This window comes from Raphanus sativus, chromosome 8 (genome assembly GCF_000801105.2).
Source record: "Raphanus sativus cultivar WK10039 chromosome 8, ASM80110v3, whole genome shotgun sequence".
Taxonomy (NCBI): Eukaryota; Viridiplantae; Streptophyta; class Magnoliopsida; order Brassicales; family Brassicaceae; genus Raphanus; species Raphanus sativus.
The window spans coordinates 12,078,784-12,104,162 of record NC_079518.1 but is presented as its reverse complement, the minus strand read 5'-3'; the positions used below and the strand labels follow the sequence as shown (position 1 = coordinate 12,104,162).

At 30.5% G+C, this 25,379-nt stretch overlaps 1 protein-coding gene, 1 non-coding gene and 1 pseudogene across 2 annotated transcripts; 1 reads left to right on the top strand and 2 right to left on the bottom strand.

Moving 5' to 3' along the window:
* Positions 1–2,714: 2,714 nt before the first annotated feature.
* Positions 2,715–4,881, top strand: LOC108821499 (cysteine-rich receptor-like protein kinase 29; annotated as a pseudogene).
* A 1,832-nt stretch (positions 4,882–6,713) lies between these two features.
* Positions 6,714–6,813, bottom strand: LOC130499301 (small nucleolar RNA snoR111). The gene has a single exon (XR_008938180.1). It is a non-coding gene; the product is annotated as a small nucleolar RNA snoR111 (small nucleolar RNA).
* A 3,712-nt stretch (positions 6,814–10,525) lies between these two features.
* LOC108821981 (gibberellin 2-beta-dioxygenase 8-like) lies at positions 10,526–16,377 on the bottom strand. The gene is made up of 3 exons (XM_018594990.2): positions 15,817–16,377; positions 11,163–11,484; positions 10,526–10,961 (listed from the first exon to the last, which is right to left on the bottom strand). The coding sequence occupies exons 1-3, from the start codon at positions 16,269–16,271 to the stop codon at positions 10,722–10,724; spliced, it is 1,017 nt and encodes a 338-aa protein (XP_018450492.1). The 5' UTR covers positions 16,272–16,377; the 3' UTR covers positions 10,526–10,721.
* Between the last annotated feature and the right edge of the window lie 9,002 nt (positions 16,378–25,379).

The window sequence follows — 25,379 nt, the reverse complement described above, 5'->3', positions numbered from 1 at the left end:
ATTACATTTAATTATTTAGTTTAAAATATTTACATTAGAATTATTTCAAAAATTAACAAGTTTTTTTTTTGCGGTTTGGGCGGGAAAACAAGATTTCTCAGTTTTAGCAGACAAACACATTTTTTGGTTTTGGTGTGAAAATACAAATTTTTTATTTTGGCGGGAAACACATTTTTTCGGTAACGATATTTTTCAGTTTGGCGGGAAAACGAGATTTTTTGGTTTTGGTGGAAAACGCGTTTTTGCGGGAAAACGAGATTTTCGGTTTTGGAGGGAAAACGATTTTTTTGCGGTTTTCGCGGGAAAACAAGATTTTTTGGTTTTGGCGGGAAAATACGTTTTTTGCAGTTTTGACGGGAAAACGAGATTTTCGGTTTTGGCAGGAAAATGCATTTTGTGGGAAAACGAGATTTTCGGTTTTGGCGGAAAACACGTTTTTGCGGTTTTGACGGAAAAATGTGATTTTTCGTTTTTGGCGGGAAAACGCGTTTTTGCTGTTTTGGCGGGAAAACGAGATTTTCGGTTTTGGCAGGAAAACGCGTTTTTGCGGGAAAACGAGATTTTCGGTTTTGACGGGAAAACACGTTTTTGCGGTTTTGATGGAAAAACGAGATTTTTCATTTTTGCGGGAAAACATGTTTTGCGGGAAAACGAGATTTTCGGTTTTGGCGGAAAAACACGTTTTTTGCAGTTTTGACGGAAAAATGAGTTTTTCGTTTTTTTGCGGAAAAACGCGTTTTTGCTGCTTTGGCGGGAAAACGAGATTTTTTTCGGTTTTGGCGGGAAAACGAGATTTTGTGGTTTTGGCGAAAAAAACACGGTTTTGCGGTTTTGGCGGAAAAACGAAATTATCCGGTTTTGGCGGAAAAACACATTTTTGGCGGGAAAATGAGATTTTTCGGTTTGGCGGGAAAACGCTTTTTTACTGTTTTGGCGGGAAAACGAGATTTTGCGATTTTCGCTGGAAAATAAAAAATTTTCGATTTTAGCGGGAAACACGTTTTTGTGGTTTTGGCTGCAAAACGCATTTTTGCGGGAAAACAAAAATTTTTGGTTTTGGTAGGAAAACGCGTTTTTACCATTTTGGCGGGAAACACATTTTTGCGAGAAAACGAGATTTTCAGTTTTGGCGGGAAAACGAAAATTTTCGGTTTTGGCGGAAAAAATGTTTTTGTGCTTTTGTCATTTTTTACGTAGGACAAAATGATATTATGTTTAGGTTTATAATTTATAAATTACATTAGGGGTATAAAAGACATTATACTATTTTGAATGAACTATCTCCATTCAAATGATCCATTTAAAATTAAGCCTAGATTTTCAAAAGTCATCCGAATAATTCATCTGAATGAGTTATACTTTTAGTATCTAAACAAACAAAACTCTTTTTTCATCCAAATGACTTATTCAGATGGAGAAACAAACAGGTCCTACGTCCTTCAAAACTTGCATCGATAGTCTATACTCACATTGATCTTGTTGCAGTGTCTTGACGATAATGAAACTCACAAATTTGGAGTTTGAATCCAAGTCCAAGGCCATCGAAGCTCTGCCATGTCAACAAAGTAGGACGAACATATGAATCATTATTTTAATTTGAAAATACCGAACAATTTAGCGCCAAAAAACAAACAAACTATGAGTAATCTTTATAAAACCGTACCAAAAGCCCATTACAAACAGAAGTTTGAGCCCACTGTTATTTCTCATCTGAAATTAGAGAACTTTTCGAGAATGAAGTTGAGTTTAGTTGCAACGACTCCCACGGGAAGCAATGGCGGTGAAAGAGACGGGCTTTGAAAGGGAAGAAAATGGGCGAGACTCATACCTAGCAACTCAGTAACGGAAAGCTGCAGACTCGACGAGTACGAGCTATCTTCAGAGATCAAGCCTTGCTCTTTTTTCTTTGCATTATATAAGATAGTTCTAGTTCGGAATAGTCCCCGTAGATTTAATAAGTTATGTGGACCTAGGATATATAGAGGCTTAGTCATACGCCTATGGTAACAACTTACTGCGATATTTCATCTGCTTTTATGTTTATGCATAGTAATTTTTTTTCTTTAAAGAGAGCTTGCCTGAACTTCGACTCTTTCCTGCAACGTCCACCATTAATAACTTCACTTGAGATTTTATCTAGAATTTCCTTGCTTCTACTTTTGCTAGAAGCAGTCATCTTACTGAGTTGTGGCTTGGAATGAACTAGGAACAAAGGATTACAAGAAGAAGTTGTACGATGACGAGTACCAATCTTGATTCTTGACCAGTGAGAAGTACACCAGTCTTAGGGAAGCCTTACCAGTTACCGCAATTATTTCCCACTCTTCGAGGTTGAAAATTCAACACGGCTCCTTTAGGACCATAGGACCTTTGTTATCCGGTGAGTGGGAATTTATCAAACCAATACATCCATAGATGTAGGGATGTCAATTGGACACATTGTCTATGGGCGGCCTATGTCCAAATCCATGTGGACTACGTCCAAATCCGCCCGAAATATTTTCTGTCTAAATGGACTTCACCCAAATACGCCCAAAGTCAATGGACAAAACCAAATGGACATGGGCTGCCCATGTGTTAAAAATATTTAGGGTTAGTATTAGATGTGAATGTGCTGCACATATATAACATCTTGGTGGTTTCTGATTTTTGGCTTCTTGCAGGTTTCTAGATGAATAAGCTGGTGAAGTTCCAATTGCAGGTAACTTTGGTTTTGTCCTAGTTGTAACTTCGGGTTCGAGACGTGGCGTTTCTATGAGCTTGACGCCGACTGCGCCGACCTCGAGCCTGATCCACCTGTAACATCAGCTGCAATCACTGAGAAAACAGGTACATAGAAGTGCTTGAATGCACCTCTTGTGTGTCCTGCTGCAATTTTTTTTTTCTTTTTTGTCTCCAAGAGTAAGAAAATGAATATTCATATTGTAGGAAAGGGCAAAGGTGGATCTAAAGTTGTTTTTGCGATAGTCATCCCGATAGCTCTTGTTGCATTATTTGGTATTTTACTATTGGTTTGAAGTGGAAGAAGCATATAGCCAAAGGTAACATCAATACCATGTTCTTGGTATCCTTGTATTGTTATGAAAGGATAAACTACAATCCCCTGCATATTCAGTTCTTAGGATTTCGCCTTGGTCGGGATTAAATGCCGAGGATGTGGTCATGATTATAGATTCGTTACTAGTTGATTTCGAAACGCTAAAGGCAGCAACAGATAACTTTGCACCAGAAAAAGAACTTGGACGTGGTGGGTTTGGTTCAGTTTATAAGGTAAAGTCTACTTCATTTTTTTTTACAAAACTTCTTAATTAACGTTAACTTTGGTTTGTTTATTTGAGAGATTTAAAAAGCTTGGGGATATATAATGTATCAGGGTGTGTTCTCTGATGGGCAAGAAATTGTAGTGAAGAGATTATCAGGTACTTCAGGACAAGGAGACAATGAATTCAAGAATGAATTAATACTACTTGCAAAGCTTCGACATAGGAATTTGATAAGGCTTTTAGGTTTCTGCATAAAAGAAGAAGAAAGACTCCTTGTCTATGAGTTCATCAAGAACGCTAGTCTTGACCGCTTCATCTTCGGTAACCTTTTGCTCCTCATAATCCTACCATTCTCTTCTGTTATTTGTTGATCTTTTGTATATTCGCAGATCTTGAGAAGCGTCAGCTTTTGGATTGGGGCGTGAGATACAAAATGATTGAAGGAGTTGCTAGAGGACTTCTCTATCTTCATGTACACTCGTGTCAACGGATTATCCACCGTGATCTCAAAGCTAGCAACATTCTCCTGGATCAAGAAATGAATCCGAAAATCGCAGATTTTGGATTAGCGAAAGTCATTGAGATAAGCCAAACCACGACACATCGATTTACATACAGAGTTTCTGGAACTTAGTAAGTAGTATCATCTTACTAACTTATTCAATCCGAGAACAAACAGGTATAAATTATTAGGGACATAAATCCTAAATCGGGTATTGGAAGGGATCTTTAGCAATATATAAGATAGATGAGCCACTCCACTAATCACCAATTGGTTTTAAGTGTGAAACTCATTTAGCTTAACATGGTATGAGAACCCGATCCACACAGTCCGACCCGATCCATTATCGATCCAGCCCAAACTCGGTCCATCGATCCTTGCCCAAACATTCTTTGACGTTCAAAGAGTCATCATCTCGAAGAGGCGTATTAGGGACATAAGTCCCACATCGGATATTTAAAGGGATCTTAAGTAATATATAAGATAGATGAGCCACTCCACTAATCAACAATTGATTTTAAATGTAAAACCTATTTAGCTTAACAAAAATTGGCTTTGTTCATGACATTTTGTAGTGGATATATGGCTCCTGAATACGCGATGAACGGACAATTCTCTGTAAAGAAAGACGTGTATAGCTTCGGTGTATTAATGCTCGAGGTCATTACAGGTAAGAGAAACTACAATGCTCGATCCAATAATGATGAAGATACAGAAGGTCTTCTTAGTTGGGTAAGAAAACAAAACCAAAATGGTGATCGGTTTTGGTCATCTTGTTAACTGAAATTTGTTCTTCTGTTTTTTTTCTTTATTTCTCAGGTATGGAGAAGCTGGAGAGAAAACGTTATACTAAGCGTGATCGATCCTACTTTAACAATGGGATCAAGAAACGATATTCTGAGATGCATACACATTGGTTTACTATGCGTTCAAGAGAAGTCATCGACTAGACCAACAATGGCTTCGGTTGTTCTCATGCTCTGTAGCTGTTCTTTTACTCTTCCACCGCCTTCAAGGCCTGCGTTTGTGTATGAGAATGAGGTACCTTCTTCTTCAGCGGAAGGGTTGCAAATGTCTTACAATGATGCCACTGTTTCTGCATAATCTCCACGATAGGGAAGCTTATTCTGTAAAACTTTTTGATTTACTAAATCCGGGTTTATGATTTGATTCTGTTATTTTTTCATAGCAGATCAAACCAGCAAAATAAAAAAAATCCTAAAAATGATCCAGTATGCGAGTGAACTCGATAAGAATTGCAAAATTTATGATCAGTTTTCGTTCTTTTTAGTTTTTACTTTTTACCAATAAAGTCATAAGTCATAACTATTCTTATTTATATCTATACAGGCAGATTGATCAAAAAAAAAAAAAAAATCTATACAGGCAGACCGGTTACTTCTGTAAGGTAACAGGGCATGGCAGACTGGTTACTTTAGAAGGCTGAAAATATTAATTCGATCAATAATATATATTTTATTTTTTTCATATAATATTTTTTAAATAGTTTTTATATGTATTCACCGTGTATGTCTTATCCTAGTAAAAACTTTATAACTTAACTTATTGATTTATTGTCGGACTTATTATTGTGGTGAATTGGTAAAGATCTTATACTGTTATTTATGATCCCTATAACATATTTCTCTCACACATGTATTTAATGATCTATGTAAAATCAATATCTAGCTCCGCCACTGCGGCAGAGGGACTAGCCGAAATAGATTTAAGAGAGGCAATCAATAAATGTAAGTTAGAGTGGATCTAATAAATAGTATAACATGGAGTACAATTTATACTATTTTTTTGTTAAAAGGCAATATATAAATATTAAATATATTTTTAATAAATTACATTATAATCTGTTAAAAATTACATTAAATTAAAAAAAATTACAAAACTCTTATAATTTTATATCTTATTTTTAGATGAATCAAATAAAATAAATAAATAAGTTTTAAAGGTAATATTCAGTTTAAGAAATATTAATAAATAGTATGCTGCACATAATATTTTAGTATAATTTTTTTTAGTCAAATTAATAAAAGAATTTAATAAAAATAATTGTTTCAGTATATTTTAAATAAATTTTATTTTTTTGAAGAAACAAATACTAAATAAAAGAAAATAAAAATATAGAAAAAAGAATAGTTTAGATAACACAAAAAGGGAAAAGGGAAAAATATTTTGTGACAAGTGAAACTTTTTCTAAAAAAGTTGAAAGAATAAATACAAATGTAAAAAGGAAAAATAGTTGAAGGGGCATTTTTTTATATTTAGGTAACATAAAAACAAAGGGAAGAATATTTTGTGACGAGGTGATTAAAAGTTTTTTTAAGTCTAATTTTTAAAATCAAACTTAATAAAAATAATTGTTTTTGAATAAAAAAGCCAATTTTTTGAGTAAATGTTAAAGAAATTATATATTTTTGAAGAAAATAATATAAATAAAAGAAAATCAAAATAATTATAAAAAGAGTATAGTTTAAGTTAACACAAAACAAAGGTATACAGGAAGAATACTTTTGAGAGTAATTAAAAGTGTTTTTAAAAAGGAAGAAGAGGAGCACATAAGGGAGCCTGGAACATGAGGGAGTGGGACACTATAGACATGAATTAGCCAAAAGAGCTAAGACACTTAGTATGTATGCAATTACTCAACTAACTTATATTACTGAGCATGTCACACAAGCCACATCCTTTCTTTGCGTGGATCCACCTCTGAATGTAAGGAGCTGGAGATCCAGCAACTCCAAACATATTAATTTTATATAATAGTTACTATATTATTACATGAAATAATAGTTACTATAATCGAGGATCTTCTAGTTGAGTGATAAAAAACATACTTAGAACACCAATATGTTTAAAATTCGATTTACGAATACATAGTTACCGTATATGTTTTTTCTTTGCTAAAGGATTATATAAAATTTAGATTAAAAAAAGTGTGGACGAGCAACAATCAGATCGCAACCAGAAAAAGGACGACTGAAACGATATATCACGGCCAAATTTAGTTACCGTATATGTGCGGTAATATATTATGTGTTCACGAAAAGAAAATGTCTCATCCGTGTATCTTTTGCATTTGCAAATATTATTAAATAAACAAATTAAAAACAATACTTTTACATGATTGTATATGTAAAATCAACACGCTGAAAAAAAATGACCAGACCCATAAAACTATCTTTTCTTTGCAACAAAAGGTGATGCATCTCTTGAACTCGATTAGCTTCTAGCTAGATTAGTGTAACCATTCCATGCCGCGTCCACCGAATTGTTTAATAGTAAGATTTAAAACATAATACCGTTAACCATATGGCGTAGTTTTCAGTAGAGGAGGAGTTATCTTGTTGGTCTATACCAGATATCGACTTCTCTCTACTACAAAATTATTAGTCCCACATGTGATTATGCAGATATAAGTTTACTATTTACGACTCTTTTGAATACTCGAAAAAATATTTATTCGTAGAGTGCACCTTTTACCTAAGGGTTAACTATGTGTTTTAGATCCGAATTTAGTTCTTTTATTCTCAAAAAACGTAAAACTGTTGACTAAACTGTAATTTAAAAAGCAAAACAAAAACTGTAATTTAAAGTTTTACAATTCTAATGACAAAATGACATACTCTTTAGTCATTAGTTAAATTAAACACAGGAGTCATGATCGTAGTTACTCATTAGCCTGTCTTTTATCTCCGTGAGTTCAACAAGGAGAAATCATCTCCTATGACTTTCTATGAAAAACAAAAAGCTAAAATATCCTCATTATGTCTTTTGTTTTGTTTTAATATATATTAGATCTGACCCGTCCTTTCAAAAAGAGGTATAATTTTTGTTTTAATTTTTTGAAAAACTTAAATTTTAAATTTGTATTTTTATAATTATATTTATAACTAATATTAATTATTTGGTAACTATATTAAATATATCAAATTGTATAACTATATACTTGTGCCATATGCATTCCATAAACTTTTTTTAAACTTTATTTCTAAAGTTTGCAACATATTCTATTTTCTAATAATTACCTAACGTAATTAGTCAAGAATATTCACATCCAAAAACCCGACTTATCGATCCGAAATCAAAATCTCATACTTAGTGTTTTGAAACCGGACCCGGATCCGCGGTTCAACATGTAAATCCGGTGACCCACGATAAATATGGTTTGGATTTTATGAAAAAAATATATTTAAAACTCAATAAAACCCACAAAAAATCACTAAAGCCCAGAACCCGGTTACCAGTTGAAACACTGGTTGAACCAATAGCTAACTTTTACTTTTCTAGTTTTTAGTTATGTTTTTAAAATCTTTTTTGTATAATTTTTAATAAAAAAATTAGGGTTTTCAGTTTTGTTATCGACAATTTATTAATAATGTTTTACTTTTGCTTTATTTTGGATTTGAAATTTAGTTTTATTATTCACGTTACACATATAAATATTTATGAATTTGTAAGTTTTGATATTTAAAACCTAATAAAACCCACAAAAATGACTAAACCCAGAACCATGTTCCGGTTAAACCAATAGATAAATTTTACTTTTTTAGTTTTTAATTATGTTTTTAAAATCTGTTTTGTGTAATTTTTGATAAAAAAATGTTTTTCAGTTTTTTTATCGAAAATTTATTAATAATGTTTTATTTTTGGCTTACTTTGGATTTAAATTTAGTTTTATTATTCACATTACACAAATAAATATTTATGACTTTTTAAGTCTTGATATTTTCTGTTAGATGTCATAAATCTTAACTTGTTGCAAAAACATTGAAAAATTTAAACTATTTTGTATAATTTTAATTATGTTAAATAAAAATAAAATATAGAAACTAAAGTTAAATATTTTCTAAATATTTTTAACACAAATATATATCAAAACATCCTTACTTAGACTTGAATCAAAGTATTAATTAACAATTTAGCTAAATCAGATACACCAATGTCATGTATATACATATATGTACATATAGGTTTTGTTTTGTCAACATACGTATATTAATACATTTTAGTTCATTTGAAGTAATATATTAATTTACATTTTTTGCCATATTCTCCCTTCAAAATAATATTTTAAGTGGTTATTAACTATGAAGCATTTATATTTTATATGCAGTTATAGTTTACTTTATGCAGTTATATTTTAAATAGTTATATTTTAATCAAAAAAATAACATTTTCTGTGATGCCCAATAATATTATACATAAGCTCAAATGTGTTTAGCACTTCTACATGGAGTGTTTTTGTAATCGGACAATTCTCATGCAATTCAGTGTGCACACGTGAGACAAGTAACTGCCTCTGTGGTACGCTTACAGAAAGTTGTCGGTATTTGTTAAACCATTCTATAATCTTCTCTAGAATCTCATCAATCAATGGCAATAACACATATTTCCTTTCATCCTTTTAAACACCATTCATAGACTCAAAAATGTTGGGTTGTGTCTATGTTGTATATTCTCCTGAAAATTGATATCTTGACCATTTAGTCTCATGAACACTCTCATCGAGGTACTCTGCGGCTTGAGGATACTTTCTCCTAGAATCATTGTATTGTCTTCTAAACTCTCTCTATGTGTAAATACCAGTATTTGTTTTAAACTTATGGGCAACCACATATTTCCTAACATTATTGCATGCACCTTTCAATTATAAGATAAGTGATATATGCAATATCCATGTTTCGCCAATATGTACACCTCTTGTACTGTCTTGATGATGCGTTGGTTTCTATTAGTACAGAATAAAAAATGAGGATCATCTGGTATCAAGGTTTTCAATGTATTCAAAAACCACCTCCAACTTGCATTTTTCTCACCATCAACTACTGCAAATGCGAGGAGATAATGATGATGATATGGATCCTGAGTAATGGCAATAAAAAGCACTCCTTGATACACACCTTTCAGGTGAGTTCCATCCATAATTATCACTTTCCGCATAGACTGAAACCCTTCAATGCAAGCTCCAACCGCAAAGAACATGTACTTAAATTGGTTCTTCTCATCCACTACTAATCATGTAACAGTACTAGGATATAGTTATTATTACAAATATAATGTTTATTTAACTAATTTGCATTAGTGTCCATTATGTTATAATATTCGAAATTTTAATCCAACAGTATGCATATATGAATTATAGACCATAAAAGTAATACAACTGTTACATATCCAATTATTATAAGTTGATAACAATTCTCTTCAGCTTGGGCTAGCAAATATATCTCTATGGGAATTAGCCTTGACTCATAATATATGGTTCTTATAAAATGTGTCAATGAGCTCTATTGCTTTGCTCTTTCTTTCGCTTCTTCAAAACAAAATAATTTATTTTTCTCATCAAATCTTTTTTTTGATATCAAATTACTATTTAGTCTTATGGATTTTTTAATACGATTGTTTTTCTTCTTGGGATATATATATTTAAACCTTAACCAATTACTTTAGTAAGAATTTTGGCTTCGATTTAACTTTTATATCAAATCAATACTCCGTCCGTTTCATTACAAGTGTTGTTTTAGATTTGTAAACACATATTAAAAATATTTGATTTTATATACTTTCTAAATAAAAGTATCATTAATTATACACTTAATCATATTTCAGCAATAGAAAAACAAATTAGAGAATATCAAAAGTCATATATATAAATTAATAAATATTGCATTGAAATTTGAAAAATTCATCTAATTTGAAACAAAAAAATTTCTGTAAAATATTATTTATTTTGAACTGGAAGGAATAATATATTTTAAATTATAGTCAACTGAATTAAATCACGGTTTAACAGCATTGCTTTTACAATTGATTTTGACTGAATGTAGACAACTGGTTTACCCAGAATACAACACTTATTAAGAAAATTAAACAAAAACATATAAAAAAAAATAAAAACATGTAAATAACAAACCCTAAGAATACATTAAAGCTGGGTGTATAAATTAGTAGATATCATTAATGAACCTAGGGAGGCCAACCTTATAACCAAGCTTCTTAACATCTTCTTGAACTTGTTGTCTGAATTCTCTGAAGCTGAAATTTCTATAAGAAGGACAATCACCTGAACAATCTATAACTGCATCGTATGATGGACACAGAAAATATGCCGTTGAGAATCTCTCTACCGTTGGATTCGTCATCACACGATGTTCCACACTTTTGTACATGCCATTACTCCATGCCTAGCAAAAACACATATATAGAATCTTTAAAACATTTTAATACACTGCCCTTAATCATGGATGCAAATGGATCCACAATGACATCAAAGCTATATATATAAGAGATTCACTTTCAATTAGGCTTCCGTATCTCCTAAACCTAATAGTCTGAACCTAAACCTAACTATATGTGGTTAAGAACTCTTCACTATGCTTAATTACCTGAAATAAGTCACCAATATTGATAATGAGAGCACGAGGGTTAGGTTTAATGGCAATCCATCTATTATCTTTGATAAGTTGGAGTCCTCCGACTTGGTCTTGATACAAGATTGTGAGGAAATCACTGTCTGTGTGTGGCATTAAACCATACACTTCTGATGGTTTCGGACATGGTGGATAACGATTCATCCTTAGATAACATGTGTTTCTCACACAGTTTTCTTTGAAGAAACTTGGTTTCCGTCCTGATTTCTCTGCAAGAACCTCTGCCAATGTATATGCCAGATTCTCCGATTCTGAAGCAAATTTCTCCATTGTTGAGCTGCAATACAAAAGGTCAATATTATAACTAAGGTTTATTATAGAGACAAGTAAACCATGTTAAATGAATTATGTTAAATAATTGCTAAAGCCATGAACCTTTTTGTTCCTTTTGTTTAATCCAACCCATGAATTGTTCATTTAAAAAAAATTAGAATTGCTAAGATTTTTTTTTTTTTGAAAACCATGAATTGAAGTTATAATAAGAAAGTGTAAATTGTTATTTTATGGTTGAAGGATATAATATAAATAATTATTTCACAGTAATTTTTTGATTTGGTAGAAAATTATGGAAATTATTTGATTTGCTGATTTTCTATGAAGAGAAAAAAAATTACCTAATAAAAGAGACACTTAAGACCAATGTTCAAGAAATCATTAGGCGGTAACTAGGTAATTAGGCGCTTTAATACAGTACTAAGGTGGATTTTTCAGGGTCTAGGCGAAGCGTATGAGTTAACGAATTATAGATTATTATATATATATATATATTTTTATATTTATATGAGATTTTTTTAGATTTTGAGTTTAATCACAATGAATTATTAAAATTAATATACAAAGCAAAAAAAATAAACAAATTTGTAGAATTATACTAACATTACTGCTTGATTAACATATTTAAACTAATTTAGATTGATTTAAATCTATTTTAACCGATTTAGAACAGTTTAAGCTGATTTGAATCGTATAAATCAGATTTTAGAAAATTGGAAGTTTCAGATAAGACCGAGTTATTGTATAGACAGAAGCCGCCTAGACTAATTTTTAGTATCTTGCTTAAAAATATTTTTTATTTGTGTTACATATTTAAGCAAAAGACAAGCTAATTTTTTTGTATCTTTCCAATCCTATGGAAATACCATGAAGACACAACACAAGCATTTGACAATTTATCAAGCACAAAGAAAATTGTTGCTATTGATGTCATATATGATATCCCAGGTGCATGTAACAAACATGGAAGATAACCATGATGCAGTTTATAAGTAAGACATGCATGTTAGTTATAATGGAGAAGGGTCCCAAAACAGGGGAGAGACTGAAACTAGACGAGAAGAAAAAGAAAAACAAAAAAGTTTAGTAGGTTGGGAAGAGAGGTACGTGTACGGGTCTAACCCATTGGTTTTCTATGATAGATATATCCCCTATCTGTCAGGAACATGAGATCCTTTGTAAATTCTGGGTTTACTATATCATTTCTCTTTTCGGATACATTGCATATGCATTATGCATATATAGAGAGACCATCTTTAGTCACTAGAATGATGATCTCTAGTCATCCGTTGGATTTGTTAGGTATTGGGTGACGATACCATAATTCGGACAATCCAATTAATATAACATTGACGGTGATGTAGAAAAACTAGCTGCATACAGTAAAATATCTAATAAATAATTGTGTTAGAACTATAATGTTTATTATTTTTGAAAGTTATTAAATTTTAGATTTGATATAACTAAAATATGTTTTATTGTAAAATAAAAGTAATGATCTTGCACATTTTTATACGATGATTTTGGTGTATTAAATACAGATGTATCATATAAATGTGTTTATAGATGTAATATAACAAAATAGTAACAAAGTAATTTGTAAATTTTGAGATTTCATACTGAATACAACGATAAATTATTGTTATAAGCTTATAAATATCATTTATTAATTTATTATTTTAATATCTTCTGGAATTGTGTCATATATTGAACTGATCAAATTTAAGACTAATAACATGTTATAGAGTTTCTACTATACATATAATTCTTGTTTTATTCGAAAAGATGAAGGATCATTTATGTTTCGTTATCGTTAAGATTGAGGATTGTCGAATTAAAAAAAAAAAGATATATGGATATACAGGTTTCAAGTGTGTATAATAGAAGCACTGAAAACATAACCATACAACTTTTTTAAACAGAGTATTGGACTCTAAAAGCACTGCCATAGGCGGTAAACTAAAAATGAGTATCTAAAATAATAAAATTTTACTTTTTAATAAAACATAATTATCTAACTAAAATTTAATAGTCCAATTAAATCTAGACCAATTGCACACAAACATATGTCACCATTGTATATTATGGGTTTCTAAAATCTTGCTAGCTTAGAGCATTTTTAATGGGGGTATTTACCCATTGGAATTCTAAAACTCATATACATGAGTTTTTAAAACACCAGTGGGTAGCCATCCCATTGATGGTGTTCTTAAATACTTTTACCTTCTTTCTTAATTAACTTTCTTTTTTATTTTTTTAATTAATGAGATACTAACAAAATCTCTACCGTTGGAGAAGCTCTTAATGTCTAATCGAACTTTTATCACAAAATGACATTTGTTTGGCTTCGGCAATTAGTTTGTTTTTGTTGAAAAGGCAAACGAACTCTGGAATTTTAATTTAGAATAATCCTGGATGAATGTACCTTAAAATCCAGTGTTCTATGTACAATTTATTGGATTGATACATCTATGTAAAATGTCATGGAATAATGTTCAAGTTCCCCCATAAGTATTTTATTTTCAAAGAGAAAATAACTTCTTCCTTTTTGTAACTTGGGATTTTTCTTTGGATTGAGATGTATCATAGTACACATAACTTTTAGAATTTATTGTCAAATTGCAACTAATAGTGACTTATCATGAAATGCCAAGTATATGAAAGGTGGTGGCAAGGGGATGTGGTCACACATATACGCACACAAACACATAAGCTGAAATTGCATAAGATGTGTAAGGCAGCCACATGCGTGCGAATACTAGTAAACGTACAGATTCCAGCGGACATATTCATACGGCGCTCATCACAAGATAATATATGCGTATATATATAGCCTGCCATGTTCAAGTACTTCTTCTTTCATTCCATTTGCTAAAGAGACAGTTATCTCGTGACCATATAGTACATTAATCTATGTCGCCAAAGTGTACCATGTGTTATAATGAACGTACCTAATTTCTTATAGAATTTTCTTCTTCTTTTTTCCTACAAGATTATAGAGGTTCTGAGTTCGTTACAAAAAAAAAAAAAGATTATAGATGTTCTGAGCAAATTTTTAAAAATATTTCTTCCTAATCAAACATCACATAAGGAAAAAAAAGTTAAGAAGATTAATCAATCCACATTGACGGGAGAAGGAAAAATATCCTACTTGAACAAAAAAAAAAGATAACCAAGGTATATATAACCTAAAAAGATATACTTTTAAAGTATTTTAGGTTGTTGTAAGAAAAAAACAGTATTTTAGGTTTAAAAAATATTTTACTCTTGATGAAAAACAGATTATGTATTGTAGATTCATAACATGTATATATAGTATCGGTAATTTATTCAAGATCTATGTAGGCATGCATGTTAAAAGTTTGAAAATTTTCAGATGTAAACGCATGTCGAATGTGTAATATTTGTATTTTATTATAAAGGCTATCACTGTTCTGTATTCTAGTGAGTTGATAGGTGGGGTTTCGTCAACCACGAATTGGTTAATGGTTTTTCATTATTTCTCTCAATAATGGGTTAACGTCTACAGAGTCATTACGTGCAGCAGCTGGTGCAGGATATTTCTAAGAAGTTTATTTCTCGGAACAAACAATGCTAGCTCATTTACGTTTGCAGAATTTTTGAAGTGCTTGACGAAATTCTTCGGCATATGAGGCGCCAAAGAATAAATTAACAATAGAACTAACTAGGGTTTAGTTATGTAAGTATGCTCTGAGTACATGTCATAATATTTTCTATCATTTTTTTAGTTTGAAAGTATCAATATTTATTTATTCATTATGTTTCACATGCCAACTTGCTATCCATAAATTAAACATTCAAAATAGTAATAAATAGGAAACAGAGACACTCATGAGATATGGAGAATAAATCTTTGACCCAACCTCAAAAACTTTTTAGGATTTTATTTTATATATGTGGACTAAATATCAATTAAATAGAAATGACAACACTCTATTATATGCTTCAAAACCGCCAAACATTGAATAAACTGCGTTCGTCTCCCATGCTTTAATTTTTTTTTTGGTATGACCCATGCTTTAATGTTTACCTACTTGATGAATTTTCTGAGAAGACTGTAACTATTAGTCAAACAGACATAAACCAAGCGTTGCATTATATGTACACAATATTATCCTGGAAACACTAGCTGGTATAGGCGATGATGTGTGTTATTAGAAATTTTAGTTATTTCTCAAAAAAAAAAGTTAGTACATAATTAATTATGATTAAGTGGAATGTTATCATCATTTGATATTGGAAAATGTCCTCCAAATATATTTTAAAAGCATGTAAATTAACCATTAAAAGTTAGTCAATAACAATATTTGTGTACCTGAGCGTAGTGAAGTCCTTGTTGTCAGAAATATCTGTCATGGGAACATGAAATGCTTCTGACCAAGAAAGCTGCCGTAGACAAGTGGCTGACGGCGTTCCCCACCGGTAACTCCCAGTGGAGAACTTCTCCGACTTGCTTTTCTTGTCAAATGGTTCTCTAAAAACCCTAATTTGCTCTTGTCTCATCTTCTCCAACACATCCATTGATATTCCATGGTTTATCACTTGGAAAAACCCCCATTCCCTCGAAGCTCTAGCAATGTCTTGCTTACACTTCTCCCTCTCCTTCTCGGCTCCATTGATCAGACGGCTGACGTCAATGACTGGAAGCTCCACCTCTTCAACGACAGCAGTGACATGGAAGCTAAAAGGTATTTGGGGGACATTGTTTTCTCTGTTTTTGATCTTTTTATACAAAAGGGTTTTGTATGTTTCGTGGAATGGTGGATCCATGAGAATCAACCAAGAGAGATCTAAAAGAGAGAAAGAGCTAGGTAGAGAGAATTATGGGAAGTGAAGATTATATCAAAATACGTGTTGTGGTGAGAGACACAATTCTTACATTTATATACACGCTCACCCTCACCTATATGCATAAATGTATGTACGAGTGCAATTTTCTCATATTTTGATTTTTAGTATATACACCATGTTGATAAAAATTGATTTTTTTTTTAAAGGAAAAATTGTTTGCCGCCCATTGATGACCTTGTTAATTACTTTACATGAGTTGGTATCCGTTAACGAATGGACATTTAGACGTGTATAGAGTAAGCACATTCGTGACACAGAAAAAAAAGAGTAAGCACACTCTTTTGAAACGTCTAAACGAAAGTGATGATTTTGGGTAGCAAATAATTAATACTAGTTGAAAAGTGGTTAGTTCTTCTTTTTTTTTTGATTAGAGCATCATCAACGCTCTGCTCTTTGGTTAATTGAGAGTGCTTAGGAAATTCTTTTAATTTTTTTTTTGTCTAAAAAAAATTAAAAAGATGAACCAATCTCATGCCGCTCTATATCAATAGGGTCTTCGAATAGTTGAAATAACAGCAGTTTGTAAGCGCTTAATTAGGGGCTGTTCTTCTTCCTCTTCTCCCTTTTTCCTTTTTTTTGATTAAAAATCAACAAGCACCCCTTTAAGCACCTAAAGAGCATTCTAATGAAAAGTCGATAGTTATTGATGAGAAACATCCCACATCGGAAATATAAGAATTATTCTACTACTATATAAAGGGTTAGGGCCAATCCACTAATTGCCAATTGGTTTTAAGTTGGAAGCTCATAATAAACCCGAATATAACATGGTATCAGAGCGATAAGATCCTTTGACCTAATTTACTACAACTACTACTACACAGGTGTTGGACCCTCTGTGGATGTTATTCCCACAATTGTCCACGCTTCAGACCTAGATGTCTGAGCGTGAGGGAGGGTATTGATGAGAAACATCCCACATCGGAAATATAAGAATTATTCTACTACTATATAAAGGGTTAGGGCCAATCCACTAATTGCCAATTGGTTTTAAGTTGGAAGCCCATAATTAACCCGAATCTAACATGGTATCAGAGCCTGATCCGAACAATCCAACCCGATCCACATCGATCTGGCCCAAAGTTGGCCCATCGACTTGCCCGAGAATTCTGAGATTGACGTTCAAAGAGTCATCATCTCGAGGGATTGACGTTCAAAGAGTCATCATCTCGAGGGGGCGTATTAGACACATAGTTGTCCCACATCGGTAGTTGGAAGCCCATAATTAACCCGAATCTAACATGGTATCAGAGCGATAAGATCCTTTGACCTAATTTACTACAACTACTACTACACAGGTGTTGGACCCTCTGTGGATGTTATTCCCACAATTGTCCACGCTTCAGACCTAGATGTCTGAGCGTGAGGGAGGGTATTGATGAGAAACATCCCACATCGGAAATATAAGAATTATTCTACTACTATATAAAGGGTTAGGGCCAATCCACTAATTGCCAATTGGTTTTAAGTTGGAAGCCCATAATAAACCCGAATATAACATGGTATCAGAGCCCATAAGATCCTTTGGCCTAATTTACTACAACTACTACTACACCGGTGTTGGACCCTCTGTGGATGTTATTCCCACAATTGTCCACGCTTCAGACCTAGATGTCTGAGCGTGAGGGAGGGTATTGATGAGAAACATCCCACATCGGAAATATAAGAATTATTCTACTACTATATAAAGGGTTAGGGCCAATCCACTAATTGCCAATTGGTTTTAAGTTGGAAGCTCATAATAAACCCGAATATAACATGGTATCAGAGCGATAAGATCCTTTGACCTAATTTACTACAACTACTACTACACCGGTGTTGGACCCTCTGTGGATGTTATTCCCACAATTGTCCACGCTTCAGACCTAGATGTCTGAGCGTGAGGGAGGGTATTGATGAGAAACATCCCACATCGGAAATATAAGAATTATTCTACTACTATATAAAGGGTTAGGGCCAATCCACTAATTGCCAATTGGTTTTAAGTTGGAAGCCCATAATTAACCCGAATCTAACAATAGTTACTTATCAAAGTAAAAAAAAAAACTCTTCAGATCGGAATTTTTTTAGTTACTCAGGAATAAAAACGATATGGGTATAGTGTCTATATTTGTATATACATATGGTGGACAAGATACGATAACGGGGATTAATAAATTTGGTATTATTAGAATAAATTAAGTTGCGGCTGTCTTAGAGAACATGATGTTGTTTCATATTCAAAGGTTTGAATATTTGCTTGTCTGGACACCGTGCTTTGTTTCTCAAGTTTTTAACTTCCTTCTATGTCGTACTGCTTTTCTTTTGTTTTGTATTTTACTTTTAACATAATCAATTACTAATCAAAAGATGAATCTACGGGAGTTTCTCAAAAATAAGGGAGTTATTGGTTAGTGTATTTTAATAAATTTGAAAATCCAAATTAAATCTAGTGTTATTGGTTCTATGATTTTAAACTATTCACTGTGTTATTGGTTTAATAATTTACTAGATTTTGACCTGCGTTTGGAAAACGCGGGTTTGTTTTTGAAATTTAATATATTTTTTTAGTTATATAAGATAGTGTATAGGTTTGGGCACATATATACGGAACCGAAAACAGGACCGTACAAAACCGAAGTCAAAATTGAACTAAAGAGCAAATTATATATTTCTGGAACCAAAAATTTGAAACTGAACCTAGAACAAATGGATATATGAATTTTTAAAATACAAATTATATACTTAAAGATTTTAATTATATCTAATTTCTAAATAACCAAATCCTAAAAATACTATATATAAACCAAATTGCTGAATTATTTTTATTCAAAATATTAAAAATCATCCAAATTGTCAAATATTTAAATTAAAAGCCTCAAATTATTTGATATCTTTATCTATAAATCTGTAATTACTCAGAAAACCAGAATCGAGATGGAACTGATTTTGACCCAGTTTATTGCATATTAGCCGTTTTTCAACTTTGCTACTGAACCGAACGAAAAATAACCAAATTGAAACCAAACTAAAATTTGTAAAGACCAGAACGGTTCCTATATTTATAAAACCAAAACATAAAACGAAAATACTCGAACAGAAACCAAATGTTGAGAATTAATAGTGTATCTACATTTAAATGGTACGAAGAAAGCATTCTATTCTTGCAAATTATTTAACTCCTAGTAATGGGGGTACATATGCATTTATAGATGAATTAAGATATAAAGAATGTTTTTATACATTCGATCCGGACCAGCAGTTGAACCAGTAAATCTAGTGGTCATATATAAACTGGACTGGCTTATGTTTTTCATGTAGCATTATATCAGAGGTTCTACCATCTGATATATTTCTGCAAAATTAAAATTTAATGAAAATCTATTAACTAAAAATCCGATAAAACAAAAATCTGTCTTTAACCCGTAAACTCATGATACCGCTAAACCCAGCAAAAATCCAGAAAAATCAATAATATTTTTTTAAATTGATTAGATATGGTAATGAAAGGTATAATTATCATCTACAAACTTATATATCCTTTGAAATTATAATGGCATATTTTAAATATTTCATATAGAAATAATGTTAGTTTTAAAGTGTAATAGAGAAAAGTATAAATAATTTTAACTGGTTTTATTGATACACAATAGTTATGATTCAGTTGCTTGATTATTGGGTTTGGAAATATTTTAAATATCCTATGTACATATATATTTTGAAGTATTAGTCTGTTAGTTTGTTGATAAGATATTTGGCTTGTTTCGTGGAAATAGGAATCATTTAAAGAAATGATTTGATTCCCTTATCTTTTGGTAACAATATTAATTAATACTAACGTATTGTCTTAGAGAGATGAGTAATAGTCGGGTATCTATATGGTATTCAATAACATACGGTTACAAACATATATAAGGTAGGACAAAAAATGTTAATTCTAATGAATATGTTCAAACAACTTGTATAAGTCGATTTTTCAAGACTGCTTCCCTTTTAATAGTATTGATAAATTCTAGTTCAATCAAGTGTTATTCAATAATACGGATTTATTAATAGATTTGATTTTATAACGGAATGATATGGATGTCTTTGTTAAAAAATATAAAAACTCAAATTCGAGGGAAAACCTCCGAATTTGTAAATACTAATCCGAAAAAATTTGAGAATCTGAAACATAAATGTGGCTGAAATCAAATGAGTTGTCAGAAACATAAATTGATCAACCAGTCCAATCGTTTGCAAATGATAATGTTGATGTAACCCATAGAATCTTGCATGCCGGTTCCACTACTTTTTATATTTAATCCCATTTATGTGCATGGCCGCTCAAGCTTTGATCACTCATCGACTCTGAAAGCGAATTCTTTTATGACTCACGCGACTTAAATATATTGACTTCTATATTTTCCTGCAGGGAAATTTTATATTTTGGTTTTCTAAAACCTTAGTAAAAATCATTTTTATTTAAAATAAACATAAAGTGGAAATGGAAGGAAATTCTAGCACTCAAATTATGCTTTATAACTGTGAAAACCCTATTATCTATCTTAGGTTTGGAATCAATTATTTTTAGATCTTCTGATTTTAATTTTTTTTGTATAAGTGATTCGAACTCAATTAAAAAAACATGGTTTTATAAAAAAAAGTGGTTAAACTAAGCAGGGACGACACCACATTACGTAAGAGTGGGGCAGCTGTCCACCATGAATTTTTAAAATTAGTGTATTTTTGTACTGAATTTTAATAATGTTCCTGGTGATAATCCAAAATTTATAAATCAATTTAACAGTGTTCTATATTTCTGCCCTGGATGAAATCCAATTCTAGACAGAAACTGACACTAAAACTAGGTAAACAAGTTCATTGTATGATATTTTTTTTCTTGTCAGTAAATTTTTATTTCACACTTTTTGCAAAAAGTAATAAATTCTTTTATTTAAATTACTTATAAAGTTGTTCAACATATGAATTTTTTAACTCAAGAATCATAGGTAATGTGTGAGTTTGTGTGATTCTTAAAATCATATTCCTAATATTTCTGAAAAGTGTCATTTTAATTTTTTTTATACACAAAAGTGTTATTTTAGAATCTAAATACAACTTTTGTATTAATGTTAATTACAAATGTGTTAATTTTATAAATAATTGTATTTGTTTTAAATATTATTGATGGAATAAATGTAATTAATATAAAATTAATTGTAATTTAGTCATTTTCTTAATTTATGTGAAAGTGCCAAAGTAATATTTTTTGCGAAACGGAGGAAAACGTATTTCAAAATATTTTTGCAATATCTGAAACTAAAAAAAAATCTAACTTGAAGTTTTATGATACTATATTTTAGAAACCACTTATTTTTTAAAAAAAGAGAGAGAAAGTTGACTTGATTTCTAGAAAAAAAAGTAAGTAAAATAAATTTCTAAACTTTGTGCTTTGAAAACGAGTAACTTAATAAACTTTATGATCGTTTATATAGCTAAGAATCAGCTATTTTAATCCACTGGTAAATGTATGATAGATTTTTCCGAGAGATCTAGAATTTTTTAAGTTTCAAAGACACATCAATGTGTATTTTATTAAGAATTAACATAAACTAGATCACGCACAATCGTGCGGGTTTTTTCTTTTTATATACTATAACATTTTAGTTCATATAACAAAATATCATTAAATTAATGTAATTTATATGCATTATATAAATCTAAATGTCTATATTTTGTAGTTTATAGTTTTATTACAATAAATTTTATAAGTATTGTAAAAACTATTTTTGAGAATATTAGATAACAGTACCATTTTACATAATTTGGTTTTATTTCTAAATTTGAAATGTATATAGAATTTGAATTAAGTTGGATCCACATTACAGAGAGAAGATATATTTTGAGATACCGTTACAACAATAATTGTTTTTAGAAAATTACAAAAAAACATATTTAAGAGAAATTATAATATTTTGTAGTTGGATAAGATTTTTTTTTATTTGAAACAGGAATGAATCTAACAAAATCTTTTCAAGATCTTTATAAAATGGTTTTCTTAATTGATCAATTTAAATTGTTTCGATCATTAAGATACTGAAATTTTCATAAATTAAAATAATAATTTTAAACTCTAATTATATTCTATGATAATTTAATTTTAAATTAAATAAATTTTGGAAGTAAGTTTTGAAATGATTCTGAAAATATTTTCCTAGAATTTGTTTAACAATATTTATTTGTATTTTAAATAAAGATAAATATATTAAAAGAAATGATAATTAAGTTATGTAAAAATTGGTGGTCCATTTAAAAATATCACACATGAAAAAAATCATAACTTCTGTTTTAATATAATAGATTTGAAACTATAATTATATTCTATGATAATTTAATTTTAAATTAAATAAATTTTGGAAGTAAGTTTTGAAATGATTCTGAAAAGATTTTCCTAGAATTTTCTTAAACAATATTTATTTGTATTTTAAGTAAAGATAAATATATTAAAAGAAATGATGATTAAGTTATGTAAGATTTGATGGTCCATTTAAAAATATCACACATGAAAAAAGGTCATAACTTCTATTTTAATATAATAGATTGTTTCCATATATATTTAAGTTTTTCTTCTGAACACCCAAAATTTGAGAAATCTCTCTAGATTTCAATATGGAACAAATGAACAAATATTACTACTCAATATTCTTATAACTTTTGTGAACCAAAATTTATTTTTTATTATTGTCTACTACTTAACTCTTTCAGAAAGTTCAAATCATGATCCAACATGGAAACTGGAAGACTTGGTCCAATTAGAATCTTACAACAACTCAAACTTCAATATGAACGTGATTAAAGCTGATTGTGACATTTGCGATACTTAACTATATATGGTGTGGTATTTTGGAATTCAGTGGTAAAGAAACAAACTTTAGAAGTTTAGATATTAATGACATCACAGATTATTCTTACAACAATGAAATTCCTCAATATTATAATATTTATAAAAGGCTTTCAATGAGTTACATTTACTTCACTTAACCTGGAGCAATGTTTGAGATTGCGCTAGGCGCTACACACAGGGCCGGCTTAGGTGGGAGGACAAGCGGTGAGACTGCCCCGAGTCCAGTCCGATGTCTCCCCATTTCTTAATAGTTAAAGGGTCCGAATTTTAAAAAATATATGTAATTTTATGTTAAAATATCTATAAAGGGGTTAAAAAAATTTCTTTATATATAAATATTTGGTTTCATCACATTTTTTCTGAAAATATACTTATAATATTTGTTCTAAAAATAAAATTTATCAAAAAATTTGAATTAATATTAGTTTAAGGGTCCAACTTCTTTTTTTGCACTAGGGTCCGTAAAACTGTAGAGCCGGTCCTGGCTACACATGAAGGCCGGTAGAACCTAACACCAAATCAATAATTCAAAGATTATTTGGAAATTATTCAAAAATTGTTTTTCAAAATTTAGCGTAAATATATATAAAATTATTAACTCTGTACACAATGCATATAACATGATAGTTCAGTTGGTTAATGTCTTACTTGAGGCTAATAGATCACGGATTCAAATCTTGGCAATTTAATATTGTCTTCTTCCTTTAGACTATTTCCATTGTAAATTCTATGATAGAGATCAATTTCTGTACTCCTCTATTTTTTCTTCTAAAAATATTTTTTAGTATATTATTATTTTTAATTACAATCACTACCTTTTATTTATGAAAATTAGAAACCCTATTGCTTTTAATTTTTATAACATTTTCATAAAATTATATCATTGTTTAAACTAAAATTTATTTAAAAGACTATTATGTAAGTAAAAATATGAGCATTTATATAAGAATTGCATTTATATAAAAATAACATTTTTTAGTCATAATTTTAAAGTTTAAAAGTTAAAGATTTGTTGCATCTGTGTGTCTTTTATTTTTTTTGTCAGCAACATTACAGACTCATATTGACTTTGTAACCAAACAGAGGGATATGCATCCATGTGAACGACGTAAGACGATTGCTTTCTTGCACTGCGTGCTAGACTGTCCGCCTTTTAGTTATTCGTCCTTGGTACATGAATGATCTTCGTAGTATTGAAATTACTCCTCAGACTTCTTATGTCTTCTAAATAGTTTGTAAAGGCTGACCATTTATCTGGTTCTGAAATCATCTTCACCAATTGCGAGCAATCCGTTGCAAAAATAACATTATACTTCCTTAAGTTCCTCATACATTCCATTGACCAAATGAGAGCTTCAATCTCTGTGTGCAGTGGAGATAGACTCGCCCTTGTGTTTTTTGCTCCCGTCAAATCCTCAAATCCTGGCAGAGTACTGTACCATCCCTGACCGGAGAACTTATCCTTGTCTTTCCATGATCCATCTGAAAAGCACCATCTACCTGTATTAGTTTGGACTGGTGTTACTAATACACGAGATGGGGCTGCCGGCTGAATAATAGAAGCTTGCGCTTCTGCCCAGAGTCGGGATTCAGATTAGGCTACCTTAAGTTGCATATGTGTGTCTTATATTAACTTTTGTTATATTTATTTTATTTTAAAAGTTTATTTTTAAATAGTGGTTTTGATATCATTATTAATACTGTGAACATATTTACTAATATACTGTACATGAAAATTTGGGATTTTAATGGTCACAGCTAAAAATAAAAACATAAATGATTTACTATAAAATTTTAATATTATTTTTTTTAAGTTACAAAATGATATATTTATATATATATAATCATCATATCAGCCACATAAGTTCTATATATAAAATAAAGTTAAATAATATTTCTTTAGTATATTAAACAAGTGTAAGCTATTTTGTCATCATACTTTATTTTATTAACAGTGTATCACATTCTTACAAATATTTAAAAAATTTAAATTTCATGTGCTATTTAATATTAAATCCCAAAAAGTTATATTATTAGACCACACATTATAATTATTTTTAAATCATTCAAAATACTAGATCTCAAAATAATTGTATATATAATTTAAATTAGTTTTCTATCGTATTATGAAAAAAATTATATTTTTGCATTTATAAATTATT